General features: G+C 51.3%; 1 protein-coding gene across 5 annotated transcripts in view; it reads left to right on the plus strand.

The window, feature by feature from the left end:
* The window catches only part of CROCC (ciliary rootlet coiled-coil, rootletin), a 41,204-nt gene extending 18,440 nt beyond the window's left edge, over nucleotides 1-22,764 (plus strand). For 4 of the 5 annotated variants that reach the window (XM_075190769.1, XM_075190766.1, XM_075190768.1 and 1 more), the window contains 31 exons: nucleotides 221-327; nucleotides 701-928; nucleotides 1,028-1,112; nucleotides 1,340-1,444; nucleotides 2,060-2,302; nucleotides 2,549-2,748; nucleotides 6,094-6,276; nucleotides 6,881-7,025; nucleotides 7,429-7,575; nucleotides 7,936-8,166; nucleotides 10,357-10,550; nucleotides 11,147-11,274; nucleotides 11,837-12,006; nucleotides 12,175-12,354; nucleotides 12,637-12,771; nucleotides 13,480-13,623; nucleotides 13,750-13,988; nucleotides 14,406-14,565; nucleotides 14,706-14,873; nucleotides 14,965-15,349; nucleotides 15,440-15,642; nucleotides 16,123-16,243; nucleotides 16,897-17,060; nucleotides 17,717-17,932; nucleotides 18,083-18,307; nucleotides 18,415-18,564; nucleotides 18,741-18,941; nucleotides 19,273-19,404; nucleotides 19,566-19,607; nucleotides 20,217-20,396; nucleotides 20,643-22,764. In XM_075190769.1, the coding sequence (XP_075046870.1) occupies nucleotides 221-327; nucleotides 701-928; nucleotides 1,028-1,112; nucleotides 1,340-1,444; nucleotides 2,060-2,302; nucleotides 2,549-2,748; nucleotides 6,094-6,276; nucleotides 6,881-7,025; nucleotides 7,429-7,575; nucleotides 7,936-8,166; nucleotides 10,357-10,550; nucleotides 11,147-11,274; nucleotides 11,837-12,006; nucleotides 12,175-12,354; nucleotides 12,637-12,771; nucleotides 13,480-13,623; nucleotides 13,750-13,988; nucleotides 14,406-14,565; nucleotides 14,706-14,873; nucleotides 14,965-15,349; nucleotides 15,440-15,642; nucleotides 16,123-16,243; nucleotides 16,897-17,060; nucleotides 17,717-17,932; nucleotides 18,083-18,307; nucleotides 18,415-18,564; nucleotides 18,741-18,941; nucleotides 19,273-19,404; nucleotides 19,566-19,607; nucleotides 20,217-20,396; nucleotides 20,643-20,729 (5,298 nt within the window). In that variant the 3' untranslated portion in view covers nucleotides 20,730-22,764. The remainder of the gene's footprint in view (nucleotides 1-220; nucleotides 328-700; nucleotides 929-1,027; nucleotides 1,113-1,339; nucleotides 1,445-2,059; nucleotides 2,303-2,548; nucleotides 2,749-6,093; nucleotides 6,277-6,880; nucleotides 7,026-7,428; nucleotides 7,576-7,935; nucleotides 8,167-10,356; nucleotides 10,551-11,146; nucleotides 11,275-11,836; nucleotides 12,007-12,174; nucleotides 12,355-12,636; nucleotides 12,772-13,479; nucleotides 13,624-13,749; nucleotides 13,989-14,405; nucleotides 14,566-14,705; nucleotides 14,874-14,964; nucleotides 15,350-15,439; nucleotides 15,643-16,122; nucleotides 16,244-16,896; nucleotides 17,061-17,716; nucleotides 17,933-18,082; nucleotides 18,308-18,414; nucleotides 18,565-18,740; nucleotides 18,942-19,272; nucleotides 19,405-19,565; nucleotides 19,608-20,216; nucleotides 20,397-20,642) is intronic. The other variant, XM_075190767.1, reaches the window with a different exon arrangement.
* Nucleotides 22,765-23,789: the final 1,025 nt, after the last annotated feature.

Here is a 23,789-nt window from a genome sequence, read left to right on the forward strand (position 1 = left end):
AAAAATCCCTATTATTGTTACGTCTATGCCCGAGTGCCGCTGTATAACCAGTGGCGGCAGCAGCCTTAGAAATTAGAAAGGGGGCGGGGCCTAAATCCCCCCCCCCCCCCCCTAAAACCGCCCCGGGTAGAGCAGTTGCCTAGATCCGCCCCTGTGTATAACATCATTCTACTCTCGTATAGGAAGACTTTGTACCCAATGCCTTTATCGCCCCCTACAGTCCTTCAACACTTACTTCAGCAACGAGCACAGCCGGCTGCTATCCCTCTGGAGGCAGGTAGTGGGATTCTGGAGACATTTCAGTGAGATGAAGACCATGACGGAGAGGTGGGTGTATGTTACTCATGTAACGGATACATATATGTGTCATGATATAGCGGCAGAGCCTGTGCTCTAGGTCACACTCTGTAACTCTCTGATACACAGTAGAGCAGCTCATATTAATACACCTGATGTTTATATATTGATATAACTTTATTTCATGTCAGCAGAAGGCCCAGGACTGATCTAGGATCCTTATAAATAATGGTGGAGAGAATAACCCTCCTTGATACATTACTTGTAGTTCAGATATTTTGTATCTCTCATGTCTGGACTATCAGGCCCTATATAGTCCTTTATCAGCAATGAGCTATATCCGCTTAGAGCGTTAGATGGTCGGTGCCAGCACTATACATTATACCCGTCCTCCTACATCCAGGGACCTCTCGCTGATGAAGAAGGAGCTGTCCCAGTCGTGCCGTTCGCTCCATGCCTCCTGCCTGAGTGTCAGCGGCTCCCAGCGGCAGGCAGAGAACAGCGGGGTGGTTGTACTGGAGAGACAGGCGCTGCAGCTGGTCCAGATGGATGAGCAGCTCAAGGATAAAGTGCGAGAAATGATCCAGCTACAGGCAGCGTATGATGCTGATAAAGCGGAACTCTGTGCCAGGTATGTGACCGGCAACCACACCCCGGCCCCGGTGCTGCCGGCTGCGGCCTTGATGCCCCAGGGTGAGAATTGTAACCCTGATCTGGGTCTGTCTCACAGGGCAGCAGAATTGAACAGGACTATTGAGCGCCTGCAGAATGAGAACAAGGAAAAGGACCATCAGACCCGGCAGCTGCAGAACCAGGTACTGGGGGGTCACACTGTAATTTGGGGACCTCCGATGACATAACAACTTACAGTGCAGGAAGAGTTTACTCATTAAGTGTGGTCTTGTGTCCATCAGACTCTAGCATGGTTCCCGTATCGGGGGAGGTGGTGGTACGACGTGTGGTATGGGGTTGTCTGGTCTCAGATTATTGTAGGGTTCCTGAGATGTCTAATGTAGAATGTGACATATTCTGGTCCTTGCAGGAGAAGAATCTGATAGAAGAACAGGTGGCTTTGGTGGGAGAGGAGTTGGAAGTTCTGAAGTCGGAGAAAGAGGTTCTGCAGGACACCCTACGAGAGCTCACGCAGGTCTGAGACACGTAAACAATAACTCTGTATCCTGAGGACAATCTAATGCTTGTGGCTGAAGCCCAGCTACGTAAAGAAGCTTAGAAAAGATGGGTCAGGTTGACGGGAAAGGACATTTCTCCTAATGGTCCCTCTCCCAGGTGGGCTTCACCTAACTCCATGGGGGCAAACTGTCATTGCGCTTATCTCTCCCCTCGTAAAACATTGATTATTAGAAAGGAAAATGTATTCTATGTTAATGGGTTGTCTATGATCATATAACTGCTAGTAACATCTATTAGTGACTCTACTAATGTAGCTGAGTTCCATGAGCTTTATCCTCTGATATAACAGTGCCCCCTAGTGGCTATATATATATTTATATATTACACACATAATTAGTTCCAGAAGTCTAGGAATTGTTTGTATAATTTGATAGTTTATCCTGTAATATGTTTGTTTGTATAATTTGATAGTTTACCCTGTAATATGTAAGATGCCATCGATAATGGATATCAAATGTTTTGACGGTGATTCTCCCCACGTTGTACATATTGGCTCTGTATCCATCATCTACTCTTCCATCTAACATATAAGTAACAGACCTTTTCTCCCTGGCGGGGGTCTATCCTCTAGGCCGTACTGAGCGACGCCGACAGTGGTGTACAGATGTCCACCAGCGAGCGGACATTAGAGCTTATAGAGAGTGAGGGGCTCAGCTTACGGGGTCTGTCCAGCAGCCTCCGCACGTCCTCTCCTATCCGCCGCTCCTCTCCGCACCGCAGCAGCTCTCCGAGACGTAGCCTATCCCCAGCCTTCCGAGACTCCGCTCTGTCTGCCGTGCATTCGGCCCTACAGAGGAGACAGCTACAAGTGCAGGTAAAGGGAGGAGTGGAGACGTTGTGTCTGAGTATTATAACCACGCATGTCTCAGGAATAGGGACAACAGCCGTATATCTACTGTCACATTTAACAGCCAATCAGATGTTCACCAGTTATGTTGTAATCTCTCCTAGAATAAAGTATGGTTCCTGGTGTTACAGTATCTGTTGTGCACCACCTTACATCACTCTGAGTGACCCCCGCCGGGTGGCGTGTGACATGGGCTGTATTGAATGTTTGTAGGAACTGCGCGGTCGGCTGGAGGCTGGGCAGGAAACGGTGGGCACACTGCGCAAGCAGCTCTCCGACAGCGAAAACGATCGCAGGATCCTGGAGCAGAAGATTGCACAGCTACAGCAAGACCTGGACACTTCCACCATGGCCAAAGACGACGCGGAACACAGTATCTCCAGAGTCCGCAGCAACCTCGAGCACCTCAACAGGTACAGACAGACGGACTGATAAATACAACACCGGCTGTAAAATAATCATTGGTTATAACAGTGGTTCCCAAACTTTTGCAGTTCGCGGCACCCTTAGAGTCTCCATAATTTTTTTAGGGCACCCCTCCAAAATAATTACCGAGCAGTCCTGTTTTAGAAGTAGTTGGGTCAAAAAATTGTAATAAGTATTTAGGTCAGGACAGAAATGCTTATTTAGTTGTATGCAAAAATGCCCCCTCTGCATCCAGACACTCTTCCCGCTCTCACGCTGCCCCCTCTGTCACGCTGTCCCCCCTCCTCTGCCCTCTGTCACGCTGTCCCCCCTCCTCTGCCCTCTGTCACGCTGTCCCCCCTCCTCTGCCCTCTGTCACCCCTCCTCTGCCCTCTGTCATGCTGTCTCCCTCCTGTCACGCTGTCCCCCTCCACTGCCCCTCTCACGCTGTCCTCCTCCTCTGCCCACAGTCCCCCTCCTCTGCCCTCTGTCACGCTGTCCCAGCTCCTCTGCCCTCTGTCACGCTGTCCCAGCTCCTCTGCCCTCTGTCACGCTGTCCCAGCTCCTCTGCCCTCTGTCACGCTGTCCCAGCTCCTCTGCCCTCTGTCACGCTGTCCCCCTCCTCTGCCCTCTGTCACGCTGTCCCCCCTCCTCTGCCCTCTGTCACGCTGTCACCCCTCCTCTGCCCTCTGTCATGCTGTCTCACTCCTGTCACGCTGTCCCCCTCCACTGCCCCTCTCACGCTGTCCCCCTCCTCTGCCCTCTGTCACGCTGTCCCAGCTCCTCTGCCCTCTGTCACGCTGTCCCAGCTCCTCTGCCCTCTGTCACGCTGTCCCAGCTCCTCTGCCCTCTCATGCTGTCCCCCTCCTCTGCCCTCTGTCACGCTGTCCCAGCTCCTCTGCCATGCTGTCCCCCTCCTGTCACGATGTCACTCTCCTCTGTCTCCCTCCTGTCACGCTGTCACTCTCCTCTGTCTCCCTCCTGTCACGCTGTCACTCTCCTCTGTCCCCTCCTGTCACGCTGTCCCTCTCCTCTGTCCCCCTCCTGTCACGCTGTCCCTCTCCTCTGTCCCCCTCCTGTCACGCTGTCCCTCTCCTCTGTCCCCCTCCTGTCACGCTGTCACTCTCCTCTGTCCCCCTCCTGTCACGCTGTCACTCTCCTCTGTCCCCCTCCTGTCACGCTGTCACTCTCCTCTGTCCCCCTCCTGTCACGCTGTCACTCTCCTCTGTCCCCCTCCTGTCACGCTGTCACTCTCCTCTGTCCCCCTCCTGTCACTCTCCTCTGTCCCCCTCCTGTCACTCTCCTCTGTCCCCCTCCTGTCACTCTCCTCTGTCCCCCTCCTGTCACTCTCCTCTGTCCCCCTCCTGTCACTCTCCTCTGTCCCCCTCCTGTCATGCTGTCACTCTCCTCTGTCCCCCTCCTGTCACTCTCCTCTGTCCCCCTCCTCTCACGCTGTCACTCTCCTCTGTCCCCCTCCTCTCACGCTGTCACTCTCCTCTGTCCCCCTCCTGTCACGCTGCCACTCTCCTCTGTCCCCTCCTGTCACGCTGTCACTCTCCTCTGTCCCCCTCCTGTCACGCTGTCACTCTCCTCTGTCCCCCTCCTGTCACGCTGTCACTCTCCTCTGTCCCCCTCCTGTCACGCTGTCACTCTCCTCTGTCCCCCTCCTGTCACGCTGTCACTCTCCTCTGTCCCCCTCCTGTCACGCTGTCACTCTCCTCTGTCCCCCTCCTGTCACGCTGTCACTCTCCTCTGTCCCCCTCATGTCACTCTCCTCTGTCCCCCTCATGTCACTCTCCTCTGTCCCCCTCCTGTCACTCTCCTCTGTCCCCCTCCTGTCACTCTCCTCTGTCCCCCTCCTGTCACTCTCCTCTGTCCCCCTCCTGTCACTCTCCTCTGTCCCCCTCCTGTCACGCTGTCACTCTCCTCTGTCCCCCTCCTCTCACGCTGTCACTCTCCTCTGTCCCCCTCCTCTCACGCTGTCACTCTCCTCTGTCCCCCTCCTGTCACGCTGCCACTCTCCTCTGTCCCCTCCTGTCACGCTGTCACTCTCCTCTGTCCCCCTCCTGTCACGCTGTCACTCTCCTCTGTCCCCCTCCTGTCACGCTGTCACTCTCCTCTGTCCCCCTCCTGTCACGCTGTCACTCTCCTCTGTCCCCCTCCTGTCACGCTGCCACTCTCCTCTGTCCCCTCCTGTCACGCTGTCACTCTCCTCTGTCCCCCTCCTGTCACGCTGTCACTCTCCTCTGTCCCCCTCCTGTCACGCTGTCACTCTCCTCTGTCCCCCTCCTGTCACGCTGTCACTCTCCTCTGTCCCCCTCCTGTCACGCTGTCACTCTCCTCTGTCCCCCTCCTGTCACGTTGTCACTCTCCTCTGTCCCCCTCCTCTCACGCTGTCACTCTCCTCTGTCCCCTCCTGTCACGCTGTCACTCTCCTCTGTCCCCCCCCTGTCACGCTGTCACTCTCCTCTGTCCCCCTCCTGTCACTCTCCTCTGTCCCCCTCCTGTCACGCTGTCACTCTCCTCTGTCCCCCTCCTGTCACGCTGTCACTCTCCTCTGTCCCCCCCCTGTCACGCTGTCACTCTCCTCTGTCCCCCTCCTGTCACTCTCCTCTGTCCCCCTCCTGTCACGCTGTCACTCTCCTCTGTCCCCCTCCTGTCACGCTGTCACTCTCCTCTGTCCCCCCCCTGTCACGCTGTCACTCTCCTCTGTCCCCCTCCTGTCACTCTCCTCTGTCCCCCTCCTGTCACGCTGTCACTCTCCTCTGTCCCCCTCCTGTCACGCTGTCACTCTCCTCTGCATTCTCTGCCGCGGGCCAGCCATAAAACAAACAAACAGAAACACTTACCAATCCGCCAGGACCCGGGACCCAGCATCCTCCTTTCTCACGCAGCTGTCACTGATATGACAGCTGCGTGAGAGAGGAGAATGCTGGGTCCCGGCGCCCGGCGGATTGGTAAGTGTTTCTGTTTGGGTTTTTTTATGGCTGGCCCGCGGCACCCCTGAGACAGCGCTGCGTCACCCCTGGGAGCCGCGGCGCACAGTTTGGGAACCGCCGGGTTATAAGATCCTGTATTGTGCACAATATGTAACGATGAGTTTCATAGAATGTAATTTATAGGACACTACAATGATCTTTATAGATAGCACCTCCTAGTGTTGTTAGGAAGTAGTGCAGCTATTATATTTTTGAATTGATTTTAAACAGCAAAAGTTCCATTTGAATCAGAAATATTTAAAATAACTTGTACTTCCCACTGTAAAACACTAGATCTGAACATGGCGTTATCACATTGTCCCATCTGACCAATCTAGATTTCATAGAGTAAGTGTTGGGGCCTCTGTATTGCAGTGAGCGGGCTGCGCTGGAGCGGAGCGTACAGAATCTACAGGAGCAGCTGGAGACGCAGCGGCAGGAGGCGGAGAAACTACAACTAGCGAACAGCGACCTGCAGCGTCAGAGAGAGATCCTACAGGAGGAGAAGGAGGATGCGCACCAAGACCGTGACAGGACCCAGCGAGAGGTGGAGAGAGGGTGAGAGACTGCTCCGCATAGAGCGCTGAGACAGAGGTGGAGAGAGGGTGAGAGACTGGTCCGCATAGAGCGCTGAGACAGAGGGGGAGAGAGACTGCTCCGCATAGAGCGCTGAGGCAGGGGAAGAGAGACTGCTCCGCGCAGAGCGCTGAGGCAGGGGAAGAGAGACTGCTCCGCGCAGAGCGCTGAGGCAGGGGAAGAGAGACTGCTCCGCGCAGAGCGCTGAGGCAGGGGAAGAGAGACTGCTCCGCGCAGAGCGCTGAGGCAGGGGAAGAGAGACTGCTCCGCGCAGAGCGCTGAGGCAGGGGAAGAGAGACTGCTCCGCGCAGAGCGCTGAGGCAGGGGAAGAGAGACTGCTCCGCGCTGAGGCAGAGGAAGAGAGACTGCTCCGCGCAGAGCTCTGAGGCAGGGGAAGAGAGACTGCTCCGCGCAGAGCGCTGAGGCAGGGGAAGAGAGACTGCTCCGCGCAGAGAGCTGAGAGAGACTGCACACGGGTTGGACGTTGGGTCGAACATGGGAGAGCGCATGCGGAGAAGGTCGCAGTGTCAGACGTAGCGGTATCTCCTATGCTGTTATATAATGACGTGGCCCCTATGATCTCCAGCCACAGGGCCCAGGAGCAGCTGGAGGGGAAGCTCTCCACACTCAGGAAGGAGCTGGTCGTGGTGAAGGAGTCTCTCCACCAATCTAATTTGGAGAAGGAGGTGTTAGAGGCGGAGAAGACGGACATTTCTCAGGCCCTGTCTAAGGTCAGATCTGATTCCTGTGTGATTATAAACATTAATATTGATGTAAAACTTCATAAATAAATGTTTTATGACACCAGATATCATCCATTTGCATCGGTCTTTCTTCATCTGCAGGAGGGGACACAGCGATGGGTTCTACCATCTAGACCCTCCACTGGTCACAGACTAGTCTAGTAGAGATTTTTAGAATGACGAGGGTTATAAATGTGATTAATGAGAACTCGCCTTTAGATCCTTATTGTTCTGTGGCAGGTAATTAAGATATCCGCATGTACTTCATATACATTAAATATTATTTTCACACCTCTGCTATGTTACGTTGGCTGTAGAATACGCCAGGGACTGTGTATGAACCTCTCTCTCTCTCTCCACCCTCCCCCCCATCCCCCCACCCCCCCGGCAGGCGGAAACAATTCGGGCAGAGCTGGAGCTGGCGCAGAATAGACAGAGGACGGAAGAGGCTTCTCTGCGAGACACTTTATCCAAGATGAGTGCGCTGAATGAGAGTCTGGCCCAGGACAAGACTGATCTCCATAGACTCATCGCTCAGGTATCTGATGCTGTGTGAGATGGGTGTACACACATCCCAGCTCGTATAAATAGTTACACGCCAACAAAGTTATGTGGGACCTGTGGGATTGGTGCAGCTGTGTAATGTGTAATGTGTCAGGTGTAGGGTCCTGCAGGATCTGACGTAGTAGAAGGACTTGTGGGCATCTTAGAGAGCGCAAGTTTCATGCAGGGATCTGTGAGAGTCTCTTGTAGTGAAGAAGGGCTCCTAGATAGGAGACCCCCGTGGGGAGCTAGCGCTGAGAGAAGAGCTGCATGGAGGAGACCCCTGTGGGGAGCTGCCCTCGGGATGTAGGGCTACAGGTCACCGATACATGTAATATTTCCTGTAATCTTGCAGCTGGAGGAGGAAAGGTCGTCCTTGCAGGGACAGAAGCATGAGGTGGAGCAGGAGAAGACCTCAATCAGGGATGAGCTAGTTCGCCTGGAACAGGAAAAACTAGACCTGGACACGGAACGCTTTGGGTTGGATAACTCCCTGCAGGCCATGGAGCAGAGCCGTGAGAAGCTGCTGCAGGATCTACAAGCTCTGCGCAAGGAGAAAGCACATTTACAGGAACAGCTGGGACAGGTAAGAGGAGGCTAAAGTTTAGAGGGTGAGGAGGAGGGAAGAGAATGTTACTGGAAGACTGGATAGAAAGTAAGTAGGACGGGTGAGGAAAGGCTACTGGATACAGGGTAAGAGGAGGACAGATGTGAGGAGAGGCTACTGGATACAGTGGGAGAGGAGGACAGCGGTGAGGAGAGGCTACTGGATACAGGGTGAGGAGAGGCTACTGGATACAGGGTGAGGAAAGGCTACTGGATACAGGGTGAGGAAAGGCTACTGGATACAGTGGGAGAGGAGGACAGCGGTAAGGAGAGGCTACTGGATTTAGGGTTAGAGGACGACAGGGGTGAGGAGGAGGCTACTGGATACAGGGGGAAGAGGAGGACAGGGGTGGGGAGGAGGCTACTGGATACATGGTGAGGAGGAGGAGGCTACTGGATACATGGTGAGGAGGAGGACAGTGGTGAGGAGGAGGCTACTGGATACAGGGTGAGGAGGAGGACAGGGTTGAGGAGGAGGCTACTGGATACAGGGTGAGGAGGAGGACAGGGTTGAGGAGGAGGCTACTGGATACATGGTGAGGAGGAGGCTACTGGATACAGGGTGAGGAGGATGACAGGTGAGGAGGAGGCTTCTAGATACAGGGTGAGGAGAGGCTACTGGATACAGGGTGATAGGAGGACAGGGGTGAGGAGAAGTTACTGGATACAGGGTGAGGAGGAGGACAGGGGTGAGGAGGAGGCTACTGGATACAGGGTGAGGAGAGGCTACTGGATACAGGGTGAGGAGGATGACAGGTGAGGAGGAGGCTTCTAGATACAGGGTGAGGAGAAGCTACTGGATACAGGGTGATAGGAGGACAGGGGTGAGGAGAAGTTACTGGATACAGGGTGAGAGGAGGACAGGGGTGAGGAGGAGGCTCCTGGATACAGGGTGAGGAGAGGACAGTGGTGAGGAGAAGCTACTGGATATAGGATGAGAGGAGGACACTGAATACAGGGTGAGGAGAGGCTGTTGGATAGAGGGTGAGGAGTAGGCCAGGGGCGAGGAGAGGCTGCTGGATACAGGGTGAGGAGGAGGACAGGGTGGGGAGAGGCTACTGGACACACAGGGTGAGGAGGAGGCTACTGGATACAGTGTGAGGAGGAGGACAGGGTGAGGAGAGGCTACTGGATACAGGGTGAGGAGAGGCTACTGGATACACGCCATGGAGGAGGACAGGGGTGATGAGGAGCCTACTGGATACAGGGTGAGAGGAGGACAGGGGTGAGGAGAGGCTACTGGATATAGGGTGAGGAGGAGGCTACTGGATCTAGGGTGCGAGGAGTACAGGGGTGATGAGGAGCCTACTGCATACAGGGTGAGAAGGAGGCCAGGGGTCAGGAGAGGCTACTGGATACAGGGTGAGAAGGAGGACAGGGGTGAGGAGGAGGCTACTGGATACAGAATGAGGCGGAGGACAGGGGTGAGGAGGAGGCTACTGGATACAGGGTGAGGAGGAGGACAGGGGTGAGGAGAGGCTACTGGATACAGGGTGAGGAGGAGGACAGGGTGAGGAGAGGCTACTGGATACAGGGTAAGGAGAAGGACAGTGGTGATGAAGAGCCTACTGGATACAGGGTAAGGAGGAGGACAGGGGTGAGGAGGAGGTTACTGGATACAGGGTGAGGAGTAGGCCAGGGGTGAGGAGAGGCTACTGGATACACAGGGTGAGGAGTAGGCCAGGGGTGAGGAGAGGCTACTGGATACACAGGGTGAGGAGGAGGCTACTGGATACAGGGTGAGGAGGAGGACAGGGTGAGGATAGGCTACTGGATACAGGGTGAGGAGAGGCTACTGGATACAGGGTGAGAGAAGAACGGATGAGAAGAGGCTACTGGATACAGGGTGAGGAGAGGCTACTGGATACAGGGTGAGAAGAGTACAGGGGTGAGGAGAGGCTACTGGAAACAGGGTTAGGAGGCTACTAGAAGAGTGTATAGAAGGCGAGGAGAACAGTGAAGAAGACAAGTGAGAGGAGGTTACTGGAAGACTGGATACAAGATGGTGAGAGTAGGACCAGTGAGAGGAAACTCAGGAGCTGGAGGTTTCAGATGGAGACTGGATACACCTGGGAGAGGAGAATCCATTAGAAATAACCAGTGAGACAGGTGCAGCTAGATGACTGTGTGCAGGGGGTAGAAGCTGAGGCTCATTCTCCCCTTCCGGCAGATGACGCGACAGAGGAATGCCCTGAGCGAAGACCTCGTGCAGAGTCGCAAGGAGGTAGAGCAGCAGAGTGAGAGTCTACTCCGAGCCTCCAGAGAGAAGGAGGCACTGATGAAAGATAAGGGCAGCTTGGTGGTACAGCTCACTGCCTCCGAGAGAGAGAACCGGGCGCAGTCAGAAGAAATAGCTGCACTCAGGTAAGAAGATCTGTAGCGGTCAGAGCCTCAGAATTAGAGTACATCAGTGGTGGAACTACCGTTGGTGCCGCAGGTGCAATGCACTGGGGTCCATGGAGATAATGGGGCCTGCTGCATGGGAAACTAGTGAGCTGTGGGCCCTGGATCCCTCCTCCCCGTTTCCCTGGGGGCCCACAGCTCGCTAGTTCCGACCCCGGCGTACATATATTATATTAGCCATTGTGTTGACGTAACGTATACAGAGAAATCTACGATCTTGTTAGGACATCACTTTAGCAGGAAATCTATTAACCCTTTGCGTTCTAGTTGTTCTGTTGAATAGCTGCCATGACTGGCCCATAGGGGGCAGCATCAGAGATCTAACATGAGTCCACATGGTTAGTAAAGCGTTAAAGACTCCTCCGTGCTCTGTCAACACTAGGCTGGGTGCACACAGCATGTAGCTAAGCAGCAAGGAGGATAAACACAGCTTACCCTTCCGGTAACACACAGACGGGGAATGATAGAGACAGTACGGGAGCTCCATGGAAGAGACGGGCCGGTGCATGGAGCATGTTTTGAGGGATGTGAATCCCATTCACACTCCATCTCCACAGGTCAGAGAAAGAGGCGCTGGAGACAACTCTGTTTGATGTTCAGCAACAGCTCACCCACACTACATCCCGCAAGGAGCAACTGGAGGCCGACAACCAGACTCTGCGGCTGGCAAAGGAGGCCCTGCAAGGTAGGGACTCTGTACCGTGCTATAATGGGGACCGCGCTGCAAGGTAGGGACCCGGTACTGTGCTATAATAGGGACCGCGCTGCAAAGTAGGGACTCTGTACCGTGCTATAATGGGGACCGCGCTGCAAGGTAGGGACCCGATACCGTGCTATAATAGGGACCGCGCTGCAAGGGAGGGACCCGCTACCGTGCTATATTAGGGACTGCACTACAGGATGGGGACTTCATGCTCATAAATAGAGTTTACTTTATAAGCTACAGACTGGCTGCTGTCCTGTAATGGGAACTGCACTGTAATGAAGGTACTTTATATTCTTGTATAAATAAGGATTATATTGCAAAGTAAGAATTATCTGCTTCAACATTCAGAGTGGATATTTGGTAGGGAACAAACTATCGCCAACTGCAGACAAGTTATTTAACATGATTTACATCCTACTTACATAACCTCGTATATACACAGCACTAACCTGCTTCCTGGCCGAGAGCTCAGCAGTGGGACAATATCTGCACTTTGTTTTCTGTAATAATAGTGATAATTATTAGTCACCTGTTCCTGCAGCGGAGATCAGCGCTGTGCGCCGACAGATGGAGGCCGAGCTCGCTAAACTAGAGCGGGACAAGGAGGCTCTGAACCATCAGCTGATCCACACAGAGAAGGAGGCCCAGATCACCCTGAAGAGTGAGCAGAAAGCGCACGAGGAGGACATGGATCGCCTGCTCAGAGAGAAGGTGCGTAACTCCCCAGCGGCGCTCCATAACGCTCCCTTCCCCCCATTCCTGCTTATAATCCGATCCATCTACATGTTCCGGTTGTCCAATCAGCTTAGGGTACAACCGGCACCTGCCTGCAGGACATATAAGATTATTTGATGTCCGCTGAAGTACGATATGTTGCAGGATGCTCTGCGACTGGATCTGGAGTCGGAGAAAGAAGAGCTGGTCCATCAGCTGACGCAGGAGCGCGAGGAGCTGCTGGCGCGGTACGAGATGGAGCGTGAGGAGATGAGTGAGGAAATAACGTCTCTGCAGCAGGAGCGGGATGACAATCTCTTACAGGCGGCGAGCGAGAGACAGCAGGTGAGGACAGACGTCAGTGCCGGGAGCCGATAACAGAAGACAGTGGCTAGAGAACGAGTTCATCCACTTTCTGGTCTTGGAACCCCTTAAATATAAATGCAGATAGGGTTTGATTGGTTTTCTTCCTCTCTGTCATCCATTCCCTTTCACTTTCCCCTATCAAGAATGCAAATTAATTTAAGAAAGAAAAAACATTGAAACGGATGATCCAATATATTTGTCCTGAGCAGGAATGCGGCTTTCAGACACTCAATTTATATTCTTTTTATGCCGCTATCCCAGGCGCTGTCACTGAAGGAATCAGAAAAAGCGTCTCTGAACGAGAAACTGAGTAACATGCAGCACACATTGGCGGGTCAGAGCCTGGAAATGGATCGTCAGAAGCGGGAGAACCAGACCCGGCAGGAGCAGGACCGGGTGAGCCCCTGGGTCACTGTACTGGGGGTAGGGGGTCTGGGAGACGTACAGAGGAGCCGCTGGCTATGGCAGTGACCTAAAATGATTATCTGCTTAGTCATACAGGGGATGCACAGGCTGGACATGCTCTCATACGTCTCTATACAGGGCTGCAAGATCGGGATCAGGATTTACCTGTTCTCTGTCATAATCATCAGACCCCGTTCCAATAATCTAATATCCACAAATAACGACCCCAGCCCCTGCCTCGGAGGTGCTGCATTGTGAAATGATTATCACATGCGGGATTAAGAGAAGGGTTCTGCCAGGAAATATTGGGAATTTGAGATAGATGAAACCAATGTCTGTAATAGGAAACTATACTTCAAGTATAGAGCGTAATTATTTTATAGAAGCTAAGTAAATTCCTGCAACATCAAAGTTGTTATTAGGAGATGACTGTACATGTTCCTCAGACAATAAATGGGCTCAGTGTGCTCCTAACACCATTTGCAAACATCTAATTTACTAGAATGTCTACCCTAAATCTGCGGACAAGGTCCAGGACACTTAGGAGGGGTTTAGAGGTATCTATAATACTGCCCTGCAGATTGAGGGGAATCTATCTGCTTTAGTATCACTCGTGGCCGTTGCCAGATTTCTGCTTTCACATTTGCTGTTATGTGTTAGGTGTTTAGAGGTCACTAATGGAACGAGCTTTCTACACAGAGCACAATCATCTCTCTCAACTCGGAGATGAAGAGTCTGCGGGTGCAGTTTGAAGAATCGCTGGTGTCTCATGAAAGAGAGTTGAAGAGTCTCCATGAGCAGATCCGAGACCTGGGGAAGCAGCGGGAGACGGCGCTCCGGGAGGTATAAAGCGCTTTACAGATATTGAGTTTGGGAACCTAATGTTACGATTTGATGCCTAAGCTCTTGCTCACGTATTGTGTATAAGGAGCGGAGTAACTGCGCAGCGCCCTCTGTGTTCACCCTCAGGTGGAGGAACTAAAGACTCAGCTGTGCGCGGTGGAGGACGCCCGGGACGCGGTGCGGCGGGAGCTGATAGAGGCTCACAGACGTGTCCGAGAGAGTCACGAGGCAGCTGAGGGTCACAAGAAGGAGATCCTGGACCTGCGACGATCTCTCGGTGATGAATCCAAAGCCAAGGAGGCGTTTCAGAAATCTAACGAGGAGCTGCGAGGGGCGGTGCGCCGGGCTGAGAGCGAGCGCATTAGGTACTCCATTGTTTATCCATGTTCATTGTTTCCCATTATATTTGCCTGTCACCAACACAATCCATTCTCTCTTCCTCTCTGTGATCCATTCCCCACCTTTCACTTTCCCCTAAAGGAAAGTACAATTTACTTTTTAAGTATAAAAATGAACCAGTTTTACGTGTTATCTATTTCTACAGAAAACATTTTTACAACAATGGTTTAAAGAACACTAGACCATATTTAATAGCATAGGACAAGACAAAGTCATAATGCTACAACCTGGGAATTATAAGATTACTCCCAGCACAGAACAACTTCATCACACATTACATAAGAAGAATTCACTTGAATTTTAACTGATTATTAAAACGATGGAGTTTGTTTCTGAGTTGTAACAGATCCTTTTATGTGAACTGCTCTCCTCCCCACTTGTAGCTTGAAGCGCAGTAACGAGGAGAAAGAGCAGAGGCTCTCAGTGATGGAGGAGGCACGGGCAGTCACGGAGAAGGAGGCGGCCGACCTGCGCAGCAATCTGCGAGAGGTGGAGAAGTCGCGGCTGGAGTCGCGGAGAGAACTGCAGGATCTGCGCAGACAGGTGAGCAGGAGGAAACACACTGTTGTGTTATGTTGAGAGTTAGATAGCAAGTGGTTCTCCAGGCATACTGGGACTTGTAGTTCCACAGGTATTAGAGAGCCCCTGGTTGCCACATTCCTCATCTCTGTATCATTTCACAGCTGAAGGTTCTGGACGATGAGGGTACAAAGCGCAGCCGGGACATGGCAGAGGTGCAGACCCGCCTGTCAATGTGTGAGCAACGGGAGGAAGAGACCCGCCGAGACAGCTTCAGCCTGAAACAGAAGCTCATGGAGACAGAGAGCGGCCGGGAAGCTGCCCGGAAAGAGGTGAGTTCTTGTCACGGTCGTGTGAATGCGTCTTACTGACACAGCTGCAGTCCGCCGCGCTGACGTGACTTCTGCTGGATTCCTCCCTCAGCTCGGCGGACTGCAGAGGAAACTCTCTGAGCTAGAGAGCGACTTCAGTCTGCGCGAGAAGGAGCTTCAGGGTAACCTGGAAGAGGCCCGCGGCAACGAGAAGAAGCTGGTGGACAACAGCCGCAACCTAGAGCTGAAACTTCTGGCATCACAAGAGGAGGCGGCACAGCTTGGCCTCAGACTGAGCGCCAGCGAGGGGCGTGTGCACGGCCTGGAAGCGGAGTTGGCGCGTCTTGAGGGGCTGAAGAGGGAGATGGAGTTTAAACTCAGCAGCTTGCACTCGGCGCTGCGAAGGACACTTGGGATCGGCCGCGCTGGACGCACGCCAAGCCCCGCCATAAGAGGGCGCAGTAGCTCTCCCAAGAGGAATTTCTCCCCGCTGAAGGGTGATTATAGACCACAAGAGTGGTACAAACACACAGACAGAGGGGTATTTATTAGTACGATTTTATGTTTATTGGCTTTTCCCCACTTAGGTTTTGACAACACTTACACGACAACCACTAATGGGCGTGGCAGCCCCATCCCGCGTACAGGCAGTCCGGACCGCAGTAAGACTCCGGAACGCGCAGCTTCACCCGCTCGAGGGGAGCAGATGTCCGCTGATATCGACCCGGAGGTGATTCGTGCCGCCTTACGCGACTTCCTCCAGGAGCTCAGAGACACTCAGCGAGAGAGGGTACGAAGAGGGGTCAAATGGCCCAGCGTGTGGGGAGCAATAAGGGCCAGTTACTGTATTAGCCATTGGACGCGGGCCGTTACCGTGGAGGGGGGTACTGCAGTGGGGGGGGTACTGGTGTGATTGTTTTCACATATTTCCCTGGTCTCATACTAACCTAATGCTGGAGCTTTGAGAGAGTTCAGTGCTATATTCTAGGCATCACCAGGAGCTAACACTCAGTGATGGTATTAGATACAGCGAACAGACACAGTCTTTTCAATTTATAGAAACCAGCTGATGTTTCCTGAATTACAGTAAATCATATATAAAATTATATACACACAGTATATACACACTTACTATAAACATATAGCTGAATGATTGTAATCTAAGTGATGTAGAAATATGACATCCAGGAAGGTCCGGTAACATTATATGTTACTAATCTCCAGTAATACAGACCCAGGTTACTGACGTTTTCTTTCCTCCGTTCACTAGGACGATCTGAGCACCCAGTTGGGCACCGCATCGCGGCAGCTGGTGGAGGTGGAGGCGGAGCGAGACGGAGCTGCGACGCGGGTGCAGCAGCTGCAGAAAGTGCTCTCGGAGGTTGAGGAGGGTGAGAGTGAGAGGGGGAGGGGGAGCAGCTCTGACTAGGGAGGAAACTGGGAGTGGTCCTACTCCAAGTATAGGAAGAAAGAGGCACAGATCCGGGTATTTGTGGCGGCTCTAGAATTTTCTTTTAGGGGGTGTGGAGTTTGGCAGAGCCCCCCTCCCTAATTGCTGTTGCAATAAAAAAAAAAAAAAATCAGACCCCATATTTCTGGTGACATTATAATAGAGACCCCCCACACACCTCCCCAATCTCTGTTGGTGTAGAAATCAGACCCTAGATCTGTCTCTTGGTACACTGTACAGGCCATGTGACCGCATCCTTCACTCTGATTGGTTGATAGTTCCAGCCATTCACCCATCAGAATGTGAAGACCTCCCATGACTCTGGTGAATGGTCAGTGGCCTCCACCAATCAAATGGTAAGCTACTGGGTAGAAGGAGGGCAGGTTTCCAGGAAATAGGGATGAAGGGGGCATAGTCCTGAATATGGGGGATACGGCACAGATGTAACTTCTAAATAGATTACTCCGATCATTGACCTAGGATGAGCGTACAACGTCCCCTCTAAGCTTAGAACGCAGGACAAGACATTATAGCGAGGGTGGCAGAACAACATAATAAATACAAATGTACTGATACATTTCTGTTCACATTCAGGGAAGCGCAGTGTGGACGGGAAACTCAGCAACGCACAAACATCGCTCATTCTGCAGGAGGAAACTCTGCGTCGCTACGAGAGGGAGCGCAAGATGGCGATAGAAAAAGCCGCCAGTCTGGAACGCAGCCTTCAGGCAGCTGAGAATGAACACAGGGCGGCTCAGGTAACAATCGCACGAGATTTACAGTGACCACGTGGGGGGGGGATCTTCTTTCCAAAAACCTTCTCATTTCTATACCTTTATGTAGTTTACAGACATGTAGAATAAACAGGCAGGACGTAATGTAATGCAGCGGGGCTGAAGATGGATCTCTCAGATACATGTAGTATTATTAATATAGACCTCCTGCCAGGAGCACGGGTGGGATAATACATTCAGCTCAGATAGTAACTCATACACGTTCTACAGATCTGGTTGGAGCACTTGTCGGACACCCTAGAACACCGTGATTATCTCACCAGGAAACCACAGCATTGTACGATGATGCACTTAGTCAGGATAACATTAAAGCGTATGGGGAACACTGTTACATCGTAGCGATTGCGGTACAGTAATGCTGCATGCAGAGTCGCTAGAATGTAACGCTGACTGTGTGACTTCCTGGTCAGAGAATTACCGTGTTCTAACGCGCCTGTCTGACGCTGCCCATGTGTTGGTGATGTCCGAGAACCACCTAAACTAATTAACTAAGTCACCAGCCCCTGAACAGCTGGCAGAGAAAATATACACATGTAAAGCAATTTCTTTTTCTTGACCTTGTGTGGTTGGTACGAGTGCAATTACCGTTGACTGAACATGTGCTCTCACTGTTGTGTCAGGACAAAGTCAACAAAATGAAAGCTAACGAAGCTAAACTAGACGGTGACAAGCGACGCCTGAAGGAGGTACTTGATGCCGCTGAGAATCGGAACACCAAACTGGAGCTGTCGCGGAGAGGTTTAGAGGGGGAGCTGCAGCGGGTGAACCTGGTGCTGGCCGATCGAGAGACGGAGATGCAGGAGATGCACCAGCGCATAGAAGGACTACAGCGACAGGTGCAGCCAGGAAACACCCCGTTACTTTAATAACGTGTTTCTGTAAAGAGGATAAATGTCATTATCCCCGGAATCCTGGTAGATTCTTCATTAGCCAGAAGCAGGGTGTAGTCATGTAGAACGTTTACCATGTTCTCCCTCTGTCTCCAGCTGTCAGACAGTGAGGGGAAGGTGAGCGCCCTCCAGATCTGTGTAGACCGTCTGAATGCGACACTCGGGAAGGTGCAGGAGAGCGAGAACGCCTTAAAGGAGAAAGTGCAGAGTCTGTCCGGCGCTCTCTCCGAGAGTAGCTCCAGCTCCACCGCCTCGCACGAGAAGATGGGGCAGCTGCAGAAGATGCTGACCAGTTGTGAGCACGAGAGACGCATCCTTCAGGTCAGTCCTGTAATAGCAGCAGAACATGGGGCTGCTCAGTGGAAGACAGTGGCCTTGTATCCAGTAAATGATCAGCAGTGAGGTTTCAGCGGTTTCTTCGTTCACAGGAGCGTCTGGAAGCCGCACGACTGGCTGTGGCGGAGGGCAAGAAGCAGAGCACATCGCTGATTGAGCAGATTCAGGAGCTGCGGGAGGAGGTGGCAGATGGAGAACTGAGGCGGATGGAACTAGAAGGACAGATCCGGCAGCTACAGGAGGTCGGTTATCACAAACCCTCCCCTCTGTGCGGGGGCCCCACATCCGACTAGCCGCTTGTGTGTTTACCCTTTGTGTGTCTCCTCCTCATTGATCTCTTGTGTAAGGTACATCCTTTATTTGTCCGTTTGGTATTCTGTACGTGTAGACTCCATATCTAACATCTCTCGCCCACCAGCTCTTGCGTCAGCGTCAGGAAAGTGAGGGCGTCTCGCTCCGTAACCTCCAGAAGCTCCAGGAGGAGAGAGAACTCCTACAGGAGCGCCTGACCGGGCTGCAGCGAGCTGTGGTTCAGTTGGAGGCGGAGAAGCGAGAGATGGAGAGGTCTTCTCTCCGCCTGGAGAAGGACAAGAACGCACTCAAGAAAACACTTGATAAGGTAAGAGCAATGATTGACTCAAACCCCACGTTCCCTGATCCTGAATGGTGAATCTAATTAAATACATTTTGGGATCTCTGACTTCTTACATTGTCTTCTGAGTGGTTTTGAGGACCACACTGTGCAAACAGCCTACTGGGGTACCCATTAATAGGAACAGAAGAGGTTGGATGAGGTTTAAACTGCTCGTCCTAGAGTACCAGAGAGTCTCTATTCCAGCCTCGAGTAGTAATGAGATCTCACTCCCTTTACCATGTTCTACGTATATGAGACTCTTCTAACATGTATTTATGTCACATGCCAAGCAATGTAACGCTGTGTCCTCTGGCAGGTGGAGAGAGAGAAGCTGAAAACTGCAGAGGACACGTTGCGTCTGTCTGCGGAGAAGGGACGGCTGGATCGGTCGCTGACCACGGTGGAGCAGGAGCTGGCGGAGGCTCAGAGACAAGTGCAGCTGCTGGAGGTAGTGTTGGGCAGCCGTAGGGTACAGTGACCTCAGCCGCCAGTGTGAGCCCTAGTGTAGACGGATAGGACAGAGGGCTGGGGTTGGGTACTGGATGGGGTCTGTCTTCCTTTTGGTTGGTTCATGTCGCTCTTTCTCCCCACCCCCGCTGTCCTGTGAAGGTGCAGTTATACAGGGTTAGGCGCAAGATCACGTTCAGTCTGGTGAGTGAGGTCCAGTAATTTTACGCAGGAAACCTGAAGCGAAGGAGTGTCCTGCAGCTGCACCCTAACCTTCTGTGTCTCCCCAACCCCAATTCTTCATTGCCACCATCTGCTTACCCATAACTACATGTACTGTACTCTCCCTCACCGGCATCTTCTCCAGACTCTCGCTGCTTCTGGTCACCATGCTTCATACTTACTGCATTGCTGCGCGTGCCACCCACCAATTGCTTGCAACTTCCTGCATCCAACCTCCAAATGCATTGCATCACATCTTTGTTTTCTGTACAGATACTTGTTTCATCTGGCTCCCACATTGATTGTTTTCTGCTCTTGTGCTTGTCACATTCTGTCCTAACTAAATACTTTATACATTCCCCCAACCCACATACACAGCTTCTTGCTTTCTCCCACATTCCTCACACCTGCTTATTGCATCCCACTTGCTGCCCCCATACTCCCTAACTCCTTCCCCAGTTTAGCGTCTAGTGTAATGTTGTTCCTGCCTTGTCTTCATAGCTCATTATCCCCACCGCCTCATGCTCTTCTAGATTACAGGAGGTCTCATCCTTCTGTGTCCATGTGTCAGTATTTCTCCTTCCTCCCCAGGCTCAGATAGCAGACATGGAGCAGACCCACTCTCAGAGTCTGATGGAGACAGCGGCTCGCCACCGGCAGGAGCTTCAAATGGAGATCGAGAGGCTGCGCGGCTCTCAGACTCAGGCCGAGCGGACTCTGGACGCCAGAGAGCGAGCTCACCGCCAGCGTATTAAAGGGCTGGAGGAACAGGTGGGCCGAGTCTGTCCTTTTCTTCTGGTTTTTATCTGAGCACAGTGACCATAGAGCTGCATTTGTAGAACAAAGATGTGCTGAGCATCCACATTCTTGTGGGTTTGTAAACGCCCATAGTGTGTAACACAGGTTGCCTTGTGGCTGTACAAAGGTCGTCAGACGGCAAGACTACACCTGACGCTTGCCTATTGACCGGTCTAGTGTTAGTCGTGAATGTGACCGTCCTTTCTTTGTCTTGCGCAGATTTCCACGCTGAAGGAGCAGCTGCAGCAGGAACTGCACCGGGGGCCACCTCACTACACCCAGGCCTCTCTCCTCTCAGGGAAATAATGCAGGATCTCGCCCCTCGGATCACACATTCCTGGTGCTTCACCCCCTCGCAGACTGATCTTTTTATGGCACTGATTTTATAGTACTCTCCCCCTGACCAATGCGAGCGCTGGGTGGAGCCACCGCTACTGACACCCGAGGGGACTGAACCCCGCGACCTTTATCTTTACAGTATTTTTCTATATTACAGAAAGCACACGTTTTATAACACTTGCACACTGTCCTCGTTTCTTGTATACTTACTGACTGTAACCAATCCTGAAAAACACATTCCAGGAGGGCCCTAGAAACACAGCTGGTGTTGGAGTGGGAGGGCGATTATAAGAGCACCTACAAATAATACAGCCAGGTAGTAACACCGATTCTTATTTGTGGATGATTTGTAAACCTTGCTGACATTTAGGAATCAAATGTTTATCCTGTGACAGAACTAAAGACATTTTGTGGATTTTCAGCAACCTGGAGGAAGGAATTATCTGTTGCACGTCTCTCTTCCTGACCTCTCGGCCCTATGACAACGGGAGTTTCCTGTGCAGAGCTGACAATTATATTGTTATTACACAGTGCTCAACACTATATTCTGTGGAGCTAGATTAGGGAACAGGAATAGGGGTTATTTACTAACGGGTTGAAAATTACAGTGAACCATCGCAACCAATCAGACCTGTTCATTAGTCTATACTGTGCTAGACCAGTGATCAGCGAAATCATAGACTTCAGGGGCCACATGGGCTGACCTAACCTTCAAAGGGCCACATTACCCTTAGTCTGAGTAATAAGGTAAAACAAAGACATAAAATGCCCTTTAGAAACCCATTTACCCCAATACGCCTCATATTGTCCACTTACCTTCAGCAGTGGGCGGCTTAGAGGTGGTGCCAGCGCTGTGCGACTTCCCTGCGCTGCGCGGCGGCGGCCACATGATGAGAACGCTGCTCCGACAAAGAATACAATCAAGTTAAATCCATAAAAATACGAAATAATTCTTATTCTCTGCTTCATGACCCGTTGAGTTTCACCTGGTGCCTCAAGTCTTGTTCATTAAGAGCTGAGCCGCAGGTGAAGCTCGGCCCCCGGCCTCCTGTCGCCCACTACTGATTGGTTGCTGTGTGTTACTGCAGTTTGGCACCTAGATCCCGTTCACCGCGTCCTATCCCCATACGTACATTATTCCCCATTCATTGAGGCTTTTACCTTGGGCGGCAGAGTAGAGGTGACATAATCCCAGTGAAGGCTCCAACATATCATTAAGCTATTCATCACAGAGGGGTATACCGTCTCCGCTGTGGAAGAAGCATTTAAGTATTTCATATGAAAGACAAAGTGCTTTTGGTGAAATGTATGGACCATGGTTAATATGAAGCCCAAAACATGACAATATTGTGTCTATCAGAGTAATTTTAGCTTCTGGCCAAGACCCAATCATATGCTGAATGCAAATCCAACCAATCAAACTTCTCCCTGTGATTGTCAGAGGCTCAGATAATGAGGGGGGCGGTACAACCAGAGGTCGCCAGAGAGGTGTCTTAGTGTTTTGCTCCCACACAAAATAATCTATAGAAAATAAGTAATTTCTGATGGTTTATATCTACATGAAACTCATTCTAATTTTCTGGGATCAAGTAAGCAAAACGAAAACACTTGAATGTAATGAACTATCTATACACGTAGCATATATCAAATACAGCAATCTTAATCCAGCTGAGCAAGACACCATTATTATTAGTGAAGCGTTCTGGGAGCCTGCCTTTACTGACGAGAATACTGTGGAGACGGTGAAAGCCATCATCTCCTCCAGGGAGACCACAAACCAACAACTGACATTCAGATAAAACGCTGTGTCGTCTGCTCCCCGCTAATACACATTGTCGTGTCGTTATGTTCCGTCAGATCATTATATATTTTCCACACTGTGTCCATCATATAAGAAGAGGTTATCATGGCCGCCACATCGTGTCTTTGTGAGAGACTTTATACAATGTGCCAGACTTACTGTGACTAGAAGGAGCCAGTAATAAAACACAATGATAAAAACTGGAGTGAGTGTGTCATTGTTTGCCCTCCCTTCCTCTCTGTGCTGATGAATTTAGAGACAATGACAGGTTGTCTGGATTTATAACAATATAAACGTTAATCTGCTATAAATCCCAGTAATGAGTAAATCACCAACTGTAACTGCAATTCAGAAGATGAACAATCAGTGACAGGTGATCAATATTACAGGTGAGTAATTATGTCATCACAGAGCTGTAATAAGGGGACTCCTGGCATTACCCAGCTGCGTTTCTGGTAGCTGTATCCTGCACAGTATAGAGCAGGCCTGTCCAACCTGCGGTCCTCCAGGTGTTGTGAAACTACAAGCCCCAGCATGCTTTGCCGTTAGACAACTAGTTGATAGCTGGAAGGGCATGCTGGGACTTGTAGTTTCACAACAGCTGGAGGGCCGCAGGTTGGACAGGCCTGGTATAGAGAGAGAGGCTGTAACACTGCATCTTGGTATCATAAAATAAGTAAAAAGAAATTTATTTTCCGGTTTAGGTTAAATGGCAGGTTCAGTTTTACGGAGGTTTACTCGACATACTAAAAGATATTTAAAAAGGGGGGATGGTGATACATAAATATATAGAGAACACAATTGCACACCAATACAATACAGTATATTTCCTTACCAAAGCTGAAAAAGCACCAATATGTAAGACAGGTCTGCTCCCGAGACTGAGGCTGCGGACTAACGCGTTTTGCATATAATTTATATATATCGTTAATTTATCAGGATATAAATAAAATACTGAAAAGTGGTTATTACATACCTTCTTCCATGGGAGATCCGACCGGACACGTAACATGAGCGTATATTCGTGATAAGGACGGCAGTGATAAAACTTACAAAACATTCCAGAACAGTGTCACATGAACAACAAGCTATTACTCTCTATTATCAGCCATTTTAGGTTTCAAGAGACACCTTTAATACATTTAAAGACATAAATTGTGGACCTCATGGGGAAAAAACTCCCATCACGATCATTACTTTGTATGGTATGCTGTGATACAGTAATA

This window comes from Mixophyes fleayi, chromosome 11, assembly GCF_038048845.1.
Source record: "Mixophyes fleayi isolate aMixFle1 chromosome 11, aMixFle1.hap1, whole genome shotgun sequence".
NCBI lineage: Eukaryota > Metazoa > Chordata > Amphibia > Anura > Limnodynastidae > Mixophyes > Mixophyes fleayi.